At 40.5% G+C, this 15,883-nt stretch overlaps 1 protein-coding gene across 1 annotated transcript; it reads right to left on the bottom strand.

Annotated features, from left to right (window-relative positions):
* Positions 1 to 14,568: 14,568 nt before the first annotated feature.
* On the bottom strand, positions 14,569 to 15,672 carry LOC143883228 (uncharacterized). The gene is made up of 2 exons (XM_077386578.1): positions 15,267 to 15,672; positions 14,569 to 15,170 (listed from the first exon to the last, which is right to left on the bottom strand). The coding sequence occupies exons 1-2, from the start codon at positions 15,670 to 15,672 to the stop codon at positions 14,569 to 14,571; spliced, it is 1,008 nt and encodes a 335-aa protein (XP_077242693.1).
* Between the last annotated feature and the right edge of the window lie 211 nt (positions 15,673 to 15,883).

Below are 15,883 nucleotides of genomic sequence, written 5' to 3' on the forward strand. Positions count from 1 at the left end.
GGCCGAATATATATTTCAAGACATGTTTCATTTAGTGAAAATGTCTTCTCATTTGCTCATATACAACCATCTCAGCTACATACAAATACATGCCCCTCCACAATTTCCTTACCTTTCCCACTTCTCATTCCTGCACCACCTCCCCCTACTGCAGTCACAACACCACAAAACCATCAACCTCACTCTCCTACCAGCTCATCCAACTCTGCCACACCACCACCACCACCTCCACCTCCACCTCCACCTCCACCCCTACCTTCTCTCCATCACATGGTTACTAGACTTCGAGTTGGAACAAGAAAACCAAGAGTCCCACTCTCCCTGCTCACAACAAGGCACCCTATTCCTACTGCCCTATTGGCCTCCATCCACTCTCCCCCACCAGAGCCGCAAACATACAAACAGGCCATCAAAGATCCCAAGTGGATAACAGCGATGCAGGAAGAATTCTTAGCTCTCTTATCAAATAAGACCTGGTCTTTGGTTCCTACCATTAATGACATGAATATTGTGGGCTGCAAATGGGTCTATAGGATCAAAACAAGGAGTGATGGTACCATTCAAAGATACAAAGCAAGGCTGGTTGCTAAGGGCTTTCACCAACAGCCTGGCATTGACTTCAATGAAACCTTTAGCCCTGTTGTAAAGCCTGCAACAATCCGACTTGTCTTGACAGTAGCCATCTCACAACATTGGAGCATCAAGCAACTTGATATCAAAAATGCCTTTCTACATGGCTCACTACAAGAAGAAGTTTACATGCAACAACCAGTTGGCTTCACTGATGCAGCTCTTCCAAATTATGTTTGCAAGCTTCACAAGGCCATTTATGGTCTCAAACAGGCACCAAGGGCCTGGTTTTACAGATTCAGCAATTTTCTTCTCAAAAATGGGTTCTCTCAAAGCTTGGCAGACAGCTCTTTGTTCACCAGATTCACCAACCAAGGCACCATCTTTCTACTTCTCTATGTGGATGATATCATCCTCACTGGTAACAATGATGCTCTCCTCACTTTGTTTATACAACATCTTGGCACTGAATTTGCAATGAGAGACCTTGGGATGCTTCATTATTTCTTGGGAATTGAAGTCTCTCACACTTCCACTGGTTTGAAACTTACTCAATCCAAATATGCTCTTGATCTCATTCAAAAGACTGGGATGGCTGGCTGCAAACCGTGTATAACTCCTGCTGCCTCTGGTTCAAAGCTTTCTTCATCCAGTGGTACATTCCTCACTGATCCCCATGAATATAGACAAATTGTTGGAGCATTACAATACCTAACTATCACCAGACTAGATCTTTCCTACTATGTTAATCAAGTTTGTCAATTCATGCAATCACCCACCACAGAGCATCTTCAGGCAGTCAAACACATCCTAAGATACCTCAAGACTACTCTCACTGCTGGTATTGAACTCAAACCAGGTCCCCTCTCTCTTGTTGTTGCCTATACAGATGCTGATTGGGCTGGCTGTCCTGACACAAGGAGATCAACCACTGGTTTTTGCACATTCCTTGGACATTCTCTTCTTTCGTGGGGATCAAAGAAGCAACCAACAGTCTCAAGATCCAGCTCTGAAGCTGAATATAAAGCTCTAGCAATCACTGCCTCTGAGATGCTTTGGCTGTCATACCTACTCAAGGACCTTCATATTGCAATAAATCTTCCACTGCTTCTCAAATGTGACAACATCTCAGCAACACATATGGCTTCAAATCCTGTCCTCCATGCGCGTACAAAACACATAGAGGTGGATTATCACTTTGTCAGAGACTTGGTCATCAACAACAAACTCTTGGTCAAATTTGTCAGCTCATCTCAGCAAGTTGCAGACATCTTCACCAAGGCTCTCCCATCGCCTCTCTTCTTGGCTCATCGTTCCAAACTTCTGGTTGTTCCACCCATCGGTTTGAAGGGGGATAATGACACCTCACAATCAGTATAACAACACCTCCTGTCATCAGCTGTCATTCTCTCTCTCTCCTCTGTACAAATTCTGTTAGATCAAAGCTGTTAGGATTTATTCTTTCTGTTCAGATTCTTCTGTAACAGAGGCACATCTCTATCTGTAACCGTATCTTCTACCAATATATATTCAATACAGTGATCTGTGAGAATATAGAGAAAACACCTTTTACAATTCCTCTGTTACCCTTGGTCACTATTGGTTCCTTGGTGTTTTCATAAATATGAAAAGAACAAAACTGTAAAATATATATCTTTGCTCGACAGCTGCACCCCAATGGATGCCCACATATACAGCATCCTTCATGAATTCATAATAACCTATGCATTAGGGTGGGCCCCACCATAATCTAGACTAACCTATGCATTAGGCTGGGGCCACAAGTTTTACACCCATGCATAGCATGGGCCAGGAATTTTTCTTGAGATCCAAACATGGCCTAAAGGAGGTAAAGATTTTTCAGCTATATGGGCTGAAATCTTGCAAATTTTAATCTTTATTTTTCTCTAAAATAAATTATTTGAGATGGAAAAAATGACCCAATTAATTCAAAAATTTATTCCCTTCTAAATCGAGGAAAGGAAACATTTCCCCTAGAAAAAGTTTCGGTCGGAAATATTTTTCTTGAGATCCAAACATGGCTAAGGGAGGTAAAGATTGTTGTAGTGGGCGCCTCAATTTCATATTTGTTGCTACGTCTTTGGATTTAAGTTGAGGACTGAATCTGTAGTGGCTTCAAACCACACCAATTCTAGAGTTTCTACTGTTGTGATTAAAAGTTGCTTTTGCTGACCACTCTACATTTGATTGGTATCAGAGCATACCAAATCAAAGAGTATAACTGTATAAGTTTAGAAGCTTCAATGATTTCCGCTGCCGATGTTTAGAATCCACTTGGTTTTCACTTTCGCTCCACATCATATTTGGTATCAAAGCCAGGTTGTTGTATAAATTTCATTTTATGTGGTCTTGTGTGCTCAAGGCAACAATTCAGAGCAAGGTTCGTGTACGAGCTGCCATTGAGAGTGTTCTCATTGGATGTTGTATGTTGTTGCCCCAATCTGTTCACTGTGTCCACTAGTTTTTTCTTACTATTATTGTCATTTATTTTTGAGTTTATTTATTTGGATACCACACTTTCAAATCAGGCACACAAGAGGGGTATCCTATAGGTGTCTATTTAGTTTAATTTTATTCTATTTAAATTACGACCTACATATTATTCATGTGTTTGCTTCTTTGTCACTTGTTATATAGAAAAGTGATGAAAAAGAGAGGTAATTGTAACCGAGTTTTTATATGGTGGCCGATCGTGAAAATCACAAGGGCAGAGTGTCAAATCTCTGCCCCTTGATTTTTTATCTAAGTGGAAAGTCAAAAAAGGGTCTTTGACCAGGATAAAAAATCGAGGGGCAGAGTTTTGACACTCTGCCCTTGTGATTTTCACGGCCGGCCACCATATAAATTCTCATTATAACCTATTGTTGTTTTCTTTTTTATTTCAATAAAAGATTACCTTTTTCCATAACTAGTAAAAGGCTACAGTCCTTATTTTTTCAAAAAATGTTTCTTTTACTTATATTTCTAAAATCTTTGTTCTTTCTAATAAATCTTCTAACTACATACATCCAAATATAGAAGGGAAAGTTTCTCCAAAACTGTGTTCTGTTGGAGAAATTACTTCAGAATGGAACCATTATGACATTTCATGTCTGTTTGGTGTTGTACGATTAAAAAGACCAAAATGCCTTATTCTCATTCTTCTTTGTTTTCCTATTTTTTAATCTCCACCACCATGCCTGACCATTGCTGCAACTTGAAGAAGGAAGAAGAAGCAGAGGAAGAAGCAAACAGAAAGAATTGATGTTGGGAAAAATAGAAGATGCTAGAAAAATGGAAAAGAAGAGGGAGAAGGAAAAAAAGGAGAATTGACACTCGAAAGAATGGATCGGAAAAAATGAAAAAGGGGAAGAAGAGAATGTTGGGGTCGTATTGGTGGAATTGGGGTCGACTTGGTGAGATTTAGGATTGACTCAGTATTTTTTAAAGTCAACTTGGTGAAATTTAGAGTTGACTCTGTGAGATTTTTCGGTCAACTCAGTGACGCCACATTTCACGAAGTCGACCACAATTCTCACCGACACGGCCACAATTTCCGCTTCCTCTCTCTCTCTCTCTCTCTCTCTCTCTCTCGTTTTTTTTTTAAATTTTTTCTGGAGTCTTCTACTTTTTCCATCGTCGATTCTTTTGTTTCCTTCTTCACGCTCTTTTCTTCATCTAATTTGTCCACTTTTTCATCGTCTTCTTCTTTCTCTTCTTTCTCCTCTTCTTCCACCTTTTTCGAGTTACAGCAATGGTCGTCGGTGGTGGTGGAGATTAAAAAACAGAAACAATTAAAAAAGAACGAGGCATTATAGTCTTTCTCACAGTACACGAAATTGAATAAAACACCATTGACGTGTCATTTCAGAAAAGATAACACAATTTTCGACGAACTTTCCTATTATAGAAAAGGTTCTTCTTTTGACATACAACCCTATTTCAATTAAAAATAATCATTTTTATTTTAGGCACTCCCCAAATATCTTTTTTTTCTTCCATTTTCTTTTATAGCAGGACAAAAAATGGACTCCTATCCTACTTCTAAAAAAATAACAGTAGGCTCTCCTCTCAAGAGGATCTTTCATTTCTCTCTTCCCCTCAAAATCCTAGAAGGGGGTGGGGTGGGGATATTTCCCTCGATTGGTGCCATTCTCGAAAGACCCCCCCCCTTCTCTCTCTCTCTCTCTCTCTCTCTCTCTCTCTCTCTCTCTCGCCTCCTATTGCTCAAAAGGTTACAGGAGAACTCTCTTAAAAAAAGTCATTTCTTTCTCTGCACACACTTTACTATAATGTAGACTTTCTACAATAGTTTTTTTCACCATACAAGCCATTAGTACACAAATACAAACTAGAATTTATACTTTTTTCCGAAGCATTTTATTTAATCTCAATCTTATATATTGGGGCGATGCGCGCATCAAATCTTCAGCATTCATATTGATTTTCACACAGGGCTTCTACGAAATACCAACTTCTCAATCCATCCATGACAGATCCACCATCAATGATTGGACCCACGAATCGCAAGCATCGTGAAAGATTTAATCCTCTTCTTTTATTATTCTATTGTTTATTTATTAGATCCATACATAAACAGATTGCGCATAAGCTATTCTTAAATTTTATTTATTTAAATAATTTTTTTGCTTTAGGTTATTGTCTTATGCATTTTATAGTAACCGATCATATGCATACTTTATCATTTATAAATTTCCAGATCAAATTTGATTGATATAGATTTCTTTGAAGTTATTATTTTATTTAATTATAATCTTTGCTTGCAATACATCATTTTGTTGATAAAATTACATATCTAAAGCTTTCTATACAAATTTTAGGTTAAAACTTTTACATATTCACTTCGACATGTTGAACTAGTCATGACTCATTGGAAAATTCAAAATTTCAAACCTTTTATTTATTTTTAATCTTGTTTTCTTTGGTGTATGAGATCAAGGGATAAGTAAATACATTAAAAAAAGATCTTCTAAAGAGGATGTATAATTGAAATCTGTGTAAAGAAAAGATGGTAGAGAGATGGTGTGTCTAGTAGCAAAATATGAGAGAAATGACTTGTTTCTAAGAGAATTATATGATGAAAGGTCTTGTGAATACGTACTCAGCATCCCATCCTTATATTTGATCCTACAGCAACTCACTTTTTGATGGGCTGCTGTTGGATCAAATCTCAAGATGGTACCTTTATCGTACCGCCTTTATGTGTTCATACGGCCTTTCAGCATATAATTTCCTTCTACAAGGGGAGGGAGAAAGATATTTTGGTACAGGCAGATTTTAGCTATAATATAAAATTTTATTTCTTTCTATATTTATGTATTTCAAATTTAGATGTTTACAACATCCTCTGTAGAAGAAGATGAAGAGATTAATTTCATACTTGCGCAGGGGTCGGGCTGTCTCAAATGTAAGCAAAAGTGTGAGTGTTCTTGATCTTTCTGGCAAGGAAAAAACTGCTAAACCACCCAGACGCCTCTCAATTCCTGCCACGTCTTCTGTCAACCCACTATCGAGACCCGTTAGCAGCATTATTAGAACAAAGAAATCAACTAGCAGCCAGGGAAATTGTGATACACCTGCCTCTGATGCGTCAAAGTCGACAAACAGGCAGAAATTCAGTGTTCTCTCATCTGTCTCTTATTGGATATCACAGATTAAGATATCTGAATCTCCTGCTATGCATTCAATTTCACTTGGGTTTTTCAAGCTTGCCTTAGAGTCTGGATGTGCGGTATCTAGGCCCGTATATTCTTCAATTTCACAATGACACACTGCTTGTATTCTATGTCACAAATATCTCCAATATTTTCAAATTATCACGTTTTTATTGCGACATTTTGATAAAACGACAATTCCGAAATAATCCCTAGATTTGAAAAATATAGCTATGTTTTTCATTTTTATCATAAAATATAGCCATAATATCATGATATTATCCTGACATTTTCACGATATTTTTATATTATATATTCTCACCATTATTGGATGATCCTGACCTGGATAAAAGGATATGACTGTAGGATAAAAGACATGATTTTAACATAAAATGAGGAAATAATGCCAATAATTAAGCTGAACACTTGATCACCTCGGGACTGGAGGCAATGTTCTAGACTAGCTAGGTACACCAGATGGATGAGGATGAACACCATTGGGTGTGCAATTTTTTACAGTTGGAAACCTGTATTACCAAAAAATAATATGGGCACATCTATTCGTATCACTATTCATTTCTACATTGGCACCTTTTCTGAATTTGAAAGGTCTTTTCTTAACTTCTTCCTGCCATATCTGAATTGAAAAGGTCTATTAACTTCTTTCTACCATATCTGAAGAATTGAAAAGGTCTTTTCTTAACTTCTTCCTGTTACTGAATTTACATTGGCACCATATCTGGATTGTTCAATTGAAAACTCTATTGCGAGGTGTCATATTCAAATGCTAGAAAATGAGAAATTAACTATGGGTTCATATTCAATGTGGACAAAAATCTTCTGACTAGACAGTTAAGATTGTTCATCTAATGAGGGTTTCAGGCTACTGCAAATTCGTGGTTCGCCTTGCTAGATTATATCTTATGTGTCTAGTAGTTGGTTACATTGATTGAGTTGTGGTACATATATTGCTTCAAGGGATTTGCTAGCGACTATCCCGGATGGCATTTCACGGCTGGCTAGTAGTTGGTTACATTAATTGGGTTGTGGTACATATATTGCTTCAAGGGATTTGCTAGCGACTATCCCGGATGGCCTTTCGCGGATGGCTGTTGCATGTGAGAGAAGCCACACAGGCCCACTTTTAATCAGATTTTGTTTTATGAATTTTATTCATCTGCGGTGGCTGCTCTCAAATGCAACAGCTAGCCATAAAATGCCTTTCTGCGATGGTCCCTAGCAATCCCCATGTTTCAATATATGGTGTTACCTGTTACCTTGATAGAAAAGGTTTGTCTCTAGTGGTCTTTCTGTGGTTGACTTTATTCAACTTGTTCAGCAGCAAATATGGTTCCCAGGGTTGAACCTCTTGCTCAACTGGGAGGTCTTCCAATCTTACAAACCTTTAGTCTTCATTATTTCAGCACTCTCATATCAATATATGGTGTTCCTTGTTACCTTGATAGAAGAGGTTTCATCAGAGCTGTTTTGGTCATTTTGTGGGATTTGGTTCAATCTGTTAAGCAGCAATGATGGTTTGTGGCATTGAGCCTGTTCAATTAGAAGGTCCACATATCTTACAACCTTTTATTGTTTTAGTCCTCTCGTATCAACAATTTATTTTGTTCAATTTTAATCTGAGGAAAGGTATCTGGTTTTACAACCATAGTTTCAAAATGCCTCAGCATCATTGTCGACTCGGTCGTGTCAACTCCCTTTTACGCTGGACGAGTTCCTGTCCGAATCTGCATTTTCACCCTTCAAAGTAAATACGTTCTCCTTTGACTCCATAATTATAACTTTTTCATATGAGTTCTCGATCGTGGCATTCCAAGTGACTAGGATTTGATTTGGCTTCTTTTTGAAACAGAGATTAAAACCTTATTTTAATGATTTTGTTGTTTTTGCCTCTAATTCGAAACAATTAATTCAAGTATTCAACTACACTTGATTTGTATTCGTTATTGTGATGATCCAGAGATCTAAAGTGACCTTAGAATATGATTTTATTCAAGATCTGTACTGTTGATTGTACTGACTCGAAGCTCAATATTCCCCTGGTAGCCAATTTTAATTATTTAATTAATTTCCTTTACCAATCAAAAGCTGATTGTTGGTTGACTTCTTAGTAGTATTCCATTTGTGGTTCTTCAAATACCTCTAATCCGATACATGTTTTTAACTCAGCTATTGAGGGGCTGTAATCCTGTTCGTTTGAAGGTTTCCTTTTTCCTTCAATATCGACGCCTGTTAATTTCTGACATTCCCTCAACCTAAACATGAAAGGATGTTTTTGGGGGTCTAGCCCAACTGTGATGTTACTCAAAAGAGGAAGGGATTAGAAACACCCTTAACTGAAAATTAAAAAAAGAACCCTTGAGAGGAGCACGATTAACAAAATAAGAAATTGTTGATTACATCTCCTATTGTTATTATTATAAGTTGTTATATGGTAATTATGCAGTTAATGAATGTGCAAAATGTTATTTCATGATCCAAGGCAATCAGGTGTTATGCCCCAATACAGTTTGGCCATGCCCAAAAATCTTTTTCATCGCTATGTTTATTGAGATTTTTTTTTACTTCTAAATTGGTCTCTGGCCTTTTAAATTTTTTAACCATCTTTTTAAAGCATTTGCTTCTCGTTTTGTTTTCTATCTGTTTGAAGGTCACTAAGAACATGTGATGTATATGCTATTCTCGTTTTATTTTCTATCTGTTTGAAGTACACAAATCAGAAGGTTGGTACTGTATGTTCATTTGAAGTGAGGCACTTTTGGGTCATGGCCCAACAATAGCAGCCTTCAACAGGTAAAATGGTTTAGATTATGAATTAGTCCCTCACACTTGTACACTTGCCTGCTAATACGTTTTGCCCCAAAAATACCCACCAATTTGTCATCTAAATGCTCTGTTCATGTTTTGCAAATTTCTTTATCATAGTATTAGTATTTGCAAGTAAACATGTGCATTTTGCCTTGAGTTAGATTATTTTCAACTAGAGTTATTCTCATTCGATTTTCACCTTTTGTTAATGCAGGGAGCTTCACAGCTTGAAGAGATCAGCTTGACAGTAGAATAGTAGACAGTCAAAACTAAACATATATTAAAATCCTACAAATGTATTCATGTGCTTTTGTGTGATTGTTTGAAGGTTTTAAGCAGAAGACAAAGAACAAGTGTTTGTGTTTTAGTGGTGAACAGTGATAATTGCAGTGTGTCTAGCATTGTTTTATTCTTGTGGTGATTGCCAGCACTATATTGATATAATTTAATTTGTTGTTTTGTATACATTTGAAACATAAATTATGGGTTTTTTGTTATAAAGGTTGCATGGTTTCTATGAGTGACTTCTTTTTTCTGATTTTGTCACTTCTCTTTAATAGATTTTTGGTAAATTTTGAACTGTACCAGCTATTCACAAAAATATTAAATAAATAGTGAAGTGCCATTATCGAAATTTAACGTGTAGATATCAAGTCCCTCTAGTTATGGCTCTCAGTTTTGAATCAATGCATTGAGAATCATACAGTCCAAATTGTATGATGGAGGCTGGAAGAGAATGCTTGATATTTGGAGGTGGTAGACAAAGGACATGGGGACAAAACTAAAAAACAGGTGAATGAAACAAATAAGACAAGCTAAATCAATCAAACAAAGTGAGTTGAAATACGCCAGCCTAGCTGTTTGACAGGCAATGCATGGGTCTTCCCACTTTATTCACTCAATGAACAACCTCTTTTTATTGTCTCTTTCCTCTCCCATTAGATCTTAAGACCAGAATCAACCCAGATCTTGAGAAACAAAAAAAATTTGTTTGATAGTGAGGATTCTCAACTAATCCACTATCTGAAAAAATATGTACAAAAAGTCGATGAAGACGGAGGGGGTAACTATCTATATCCACTTTTGACTTCAACTTTTAAGGTTGCTCAAGTGTCCAGTCTCTCTTTTTATAAACTTACTATAAAATTTTCTACTTATTATCTATATATAATGGGGAGAAATTTTTTAGCTGGCCATTGATAAGCTTCAGGTTATTTAAAACCTTATAGATGCATGTCCTTATAGTAACTAAATATCATATCTATGTTATAGATCTGGATACTATATATGATGGGGAACTTGGGTGGCTATTGACAAGCCCCATGCTATTTTTTTGAATGGTAGAAAAGTTTATTAAAGAGGAAATAATGGTATAATCCCTGTCTCAGGGGTCAATACAAGACAGAAAAGAAGTATACAAATACAGACACAAGTACTACCAGTGGGCCGTTAAGGAGGGAGAAAATCAAGCAACTCTAAGCCTTCCTTAAACACTCTTGGTCTAGGTCTAGCTAGCTTATTATTGGCTTCGCCATTTGCCAATCTTACATGCTGGAAAGAAATATAGGTCCCAATATAAATGGCTAATGGCCACACAATTCAGTACTTAGTTGAGTTTTGAGATAGAGTTGCTAAAATTCTTGGCATGCATGGTGGTTCCAACTATATATCTTCAAGAAGTAGCATTGTAGTGCATCTTCATTTTATTTTCAACATCTTTTTTTTCGTTTTTTACAAAATCCCCTTTGAACATTGTGGTATGTGATGACGCCAAAAATCTGACTGTACGAACTAGCTTCGCAGAACCTGTAATCCTGCTCTCACAGAGAAAGCGTCAGTGGGCCCGAGTTGTGGCTCCAGACGGCCACTTCGACACTCAAGTCAGAGATGGGCAATCACAGATGATGGATTGGGAATGGGAGAGAGTTTATGTCAAGTTACCAGACCAAAGGAGAAGAGGGAGAATGGAATGCCTTTTGCTTGAGTGCGTAGCCCCCTTTTTATAGGGGAGGAGATCCACGATCTTGGAGATATCAATCGTATCTTTGATTTAGCCCATGTGGAGCGTGATGGCTGGAGAATAAGATCGTGGAGATATTAATCATACCTTTGATTTAGCCCACGTGGAGCGTGATGGCTAGAGAATAAACTCGTGGAGATATGACTTCCGCTGATCATGGGCGGAGATCGTGGATGGTGACTTGGGTGGGACGTTTTGAATTCAAAAGCCGCACCTTAGGTGTAACGGCCGTCCGGATTAGTCGTTTGGGGGCGAGATCCCCGCGATTGTGTTTGATTTCCCTGGTAGCTCGGTACCGGTCAAGGGAGAAGTATCAAGGAGGCCCAATCAATGTTCGTTACCGAGTGTTGCTGCGGGGGTTGTATTGATCTAGTTGAGTAATGGAGAAGGGATTTGAGGGTCGGTACCGTGAATGTCGATTTTTACCCCCAACATACTGCCCCCTACTTTCTTGTCCCTTTGTAAGGGTCAAGGAAGTAGTTAAATTTTCAAGCGGTGAGCCGACGCCGACTCTCTGAAAATGATGGAGTTGAAGCGTCTTTATCGGGAATCGGCGGGTGAATTCAATGTGTCACATTGTTTAATAGGTGCGTTATTCTATCCTCAGTGGTTTTCGAGAAACGGTGGAAACATTTGAATCCCGTCTTTTTTTTTGCGCGCTTTTTTGAAAAGCGGGTCAGGCTATTATTATTCCGCTTCGAAGGAGATTTCAAAAATCGGCGGGACATTAAATCCCGCTCGAATTTCCCGCCTAGCGACCTTTTATAAAATGGGAGTGAGGGAAAGAACTATCTGCCATATCTTCTTTCTTTCTCCTTTCTCTTTCTCTTTCAGTTTTTCTTTGTTAAAAATGTCTCAGGAGCTCGCCGGCGATGATCAACCAGGGGCGATAATTCCGGTGGTAGAAGTGAATTCGCCGTCGGATAGAGAAGAGGAGCCTCAGGTTTTCTTCGAAGAGCCGGTGTCTCTTAGAACCAGGGGATCGCAGAGGGCAAGAAACTTGCCGGCGGCAGGACTTGGTTCGCCGGAAGTGATGACTCCGGTGGCGGTGATTTCTCCATCGGCTGGAGTTGAGGGGGCGGATCGCGGCTCCCAGAGTAAGAAGAAGCAGAAAGTGGAAACCCAAGAACACTTGGGTTTCCCTGCTCCCAGAGATTTCCTTGCTCCTGGAGGCGTTCCCAGCTTCATTGCCAATTATAAGCGGTATTTGAAGCATACTATGGAGAGGGGACGCGGGGTGGCAGATCAACTTCTTCAGCAAGGCTCGGAGGTTCTCCGGCTGAGGGCTAAAGTCGAGAATTTGGAAATGGAGAACGAGGCCCTGAAGGTGATGTTACAAAAAGTAACCGAAGGTGATACGAGGATCAGCTCCGCGTCATCTGGTCTCGAGCCTCATCTGGAGGTGAATTTGCCGGAGGAGGATCTTGAGGAAGACCCTGAAGAGGATCTGGAGGAAGATCCGGACAAATGATTGCATCCTCGGCCACGACCTTGGCACAGTCAGTTTGAAGCCTCCTTCCGGGGCACAGAAGATCGTGCCAAGTGGGTGTCGTGGCGATGGTGGGGTCCAATGTCTGGTAGCACTTGGTGGTTCACCAGGCGTATGATACTGAAGTTCCTGGTGTCAACCCTTCGTAGTTTCCTTCTCGAGCACCTGATTAAATATCCCAGTAGCATACTTTTGTCCAAGCCGGTGGACCGCGGACGGCATTTGGGCCGGGACATGGTTGCTTTGGCGAAGAAGGTGTGTGCATTTATCTTAATTCTCCGGACGTCCTTTAGGCTTTACGAATACTTATTTCTCCCCTTTTTGTTCACAGTTGTCAGATATTTGTTCTTATACTTCGCGGTGCATGGACAAGTACCAATCTCTCTATGCTCACGCATCCAAGGAGGTAAAGAATTATGCGGATTCGCGGGCGAACGATAGGAAGGTGTTCGAGGAATCCTTGGCAGATGCGAGAAAGCTTCAGGCAGATGCCCAGGCTGAGCTTCAGAGGGTAAAGGACGAACTTAGCCGTGAAAAGGAGATCCGTGCTAACCTTGAAAAAGTGCGGGACGAGGTTGCGCAGCGTGAAGGAGAGATTCGGTCCCGGGCGATTGCCGAGTTTCGCCAGTCTCAAGAGTATCAAACGGATATGGCACTTCATGTCCTGGAGTTTGAGGCGAAGGGACTGTCAGAACTAGGTTAAGGCCATAGACTCCACATTTCCCGTTGACAGGCTGGAGGGACCACCGGGGATCGAACTTTCCGAGGGAGAGGATTCGGAGGTGACTGAAGCGAACGAAGCGAACCTCGCGGTTGCGTCTCCTGGAGTGGAATCCTCTGTCCCGCCCATGGGAGCGTCCTCTATTGGAGAAGATCTGGAGAAGGATGCTTAGTGGCAGGGCCCTTGCAATTTCTTTTCGCTTTTGTTATGAACTGGATTTGTAAAATAAATTTTATTGTGGTGTGTGACGGAAGGGTTCGTCCTTCGAGGCGATCCCTACTCATGGTGATGCTTTTGAAACATTTTTACCTTTTTGCTGGTGATAGTAAATTTTTTCCTGATTCTGGTGATATATTGATTTGTTTTTTGAAGCAGTACTTTGTAGATAGACTCTTCACCGAGCCTCTTTGGGCATCGGTTTATGAGTCACATCCTTCAAGTAGATAGATTCTCTATCGAGCCTCTTCGGGCACCAGTTTATGAGCTGTGTCTTTCAAATAGATAGACTCTCTACTGAGCTTCTTCGAGCACCAGTTTATGGGTCATATCTTTTAAGTAGATAGACTCTCTACCAAGCCTCTTTGGACACCGGTTTATGGGTCATATCTTTTAAGTAGTTAGACTCTCTACCGAGCCTCTTCGAGCACCGGTTTATGGGTCATATCTTTTAAGTAGATAGACTATCTACCGAGCCTCTTTGGGCACCAGTTTATGGGTCATATCTTTTAAGTAGATAGACTCTCTACCGAGCCTCTTTGGGCACTGGTTTATGGGTCATATCTTAGATAGACTCTCTACCGAGCCTCTTTGGGCACCGGTTTATGGGTCGTATCTTTCAAATAGATAGACTCTCTACTGGGCCTCTTCGGGCACCAGTTTATGGGTCGTATCTTTAACCTTCGTTTGTAGCTTGTTTAGTTTGGAGATTTGTCGATGTAATCGCTCTTACGGATGGAGAATCGAAAAGGAGATTTTATTACTTGGGGAGAATGATTACATGTCTGCAATATCACAAAGACAAAGAACAAACACATAGATTTATTGGATATAAGGAAATGAAAACAAATTACATTCTTGCCTACTGGTAGAATTTCTTCAGATTTGAAATGTGCCAAGTGCGGGGAAGGGGTTGCCCTCTAAGTCTTCCAGTTGGTATGACCCAGGCTGGAGAGTGCGGGATACACGGTAGGGTCCCTCCCAGCCAATTTTCTCGAGTTGCGAGGGTCAGAGACTTCGGATCATTGCAGTACCAAGTCACCCGTCCTTATTACTCTTCCTTCATCCTAGAGTTGTAGTATCGGGCCACTCTGTGTTGATACGCCGCCATCCTGACTCGGGCTCTTTCTCTAGTTTCTTCGACGAGGTCGAGACTGCTCCTTAGGTGGTTGGGATTGGCCTTTTCATTATATGCTTCAAGCCTCGGAGAGTGGACCCCAATCTCGACGGGTATGACCGCGTCTACCCCAAAGGCAAGGTTGAATGGCGACTCTCCTGTTGCGGTTCTGGGGGTAGTTCGATAGGCCCAGAGGTGATTCGGTAATTCTTTTGCCCATAAGCCCCGGGCGTTTTCTGCGCGTTTCTTTAACCCCTGTAAGAGAGTCCGATTGGTTACTTTCACTTGTCCGTTAGCTTGTGGATGACCGACTGAGGTGAACCGTTGATCGATACCGAGTTTTCCGCAAAAATCTTTGAACCGTCGGCTCGCAAATTGAGTCCCATTGTCGGTCACCTTGGCCTTGACCCACTTGGTGAAGTAGTCAATGGCAACGTACGTCATTCGGTGTCCCTTGGTCGAGTTAGGAAAAGGCCCTAACAAATCCAATCCCCGCATAGCGAATGGGACTGGATTGGAGATGGGTTTGTAAGGAACTGCAGGAAGACAAGGTACGGTAGTGAACTTCTGGCATTGCTCGCAGTTTTTGACAAACTCAGATGCGTCTTGCTAGAGAGTTGGCTAGAAAAAACCTCGGCGAAGGATCTTGTGAGCCAATACCTTTCCGCCTGAGTGATCGCTACTGATTCCTTCTTGGACTTCTCTCATGGCGAGTTCCGCATCGGAGGGTCGGAGACATTTCAATAAAGGCCATGAAAAGGACCACTTGTATAACTCCTGTCCATTGAAGATATAATTGACGGCCTTGGCGACCAGGCGTCGAGCTTCCTTTCTATCCGAGGATACGACACCGTCTTTTAAGTACCGTACTATAGGATCCATCCAACTAGGTTCCTCGTTGAGTTGTAGGATTTCTTCTTTCTCAATGCTAGGTTGAGGGAGGATCTTGGTGTAGATGTTTCCCGACTCAAACATTCTGGACAAGGCCATCTTGGAGAGAGCGTCAGCGTGGGTATTTAAAGTTCGGGGAACTTGCATTATCTGGAATTCTTCAAAGGTGGAGATTTCCTTTCTCACCTTTTCTAGGTATTTGATCATCCGCTCTTCTTTAGCTTCGCTGAAGCTATTTACTTGGCTGACCACCAATTGCGAATCACTGTGGACTCTGATCCGATTGACTCGTAATTAGGTGGTGAGAGCTATTCCCACGATCAAAGCTTCGTATTCCGCCTCGTTATTCGATGCTTTG

This window comes from Tasmannia lanceolata, unplaced genomic scaffold (genome assembly GCF_043159265.1).
Source record: "Tasmannia lanceolata isolate RefF3 unplaced genomic scaffold, GAP_Taslan_0.1 ptg000008l, whole genome shotgun sequence".
NCBI lineage: Eukaryota > Viridiplantae > Streptophyta > Magnoliopsida > Canellales > Winteraceae > Tasmannia > Tasmannia lanceolata.

Bases quoted from the DNA above. Each gene is read 5' to 3' on its own strand.
- LOC143883228 (XM_077386578.1), bottom strand. From the start codon at position 15,672: ATGCAAGTTCCCCGAACTTTAAATACCCACGCTGACGCTCTCTCCAAG. The intron at 15,171-15,266 runs GTTTTTTCTAGC...GTCTTCCTGCAG, and splicing joins TCACAAGATCCTTCGCCGAG to TTCCTTACAAACCCATCTCC.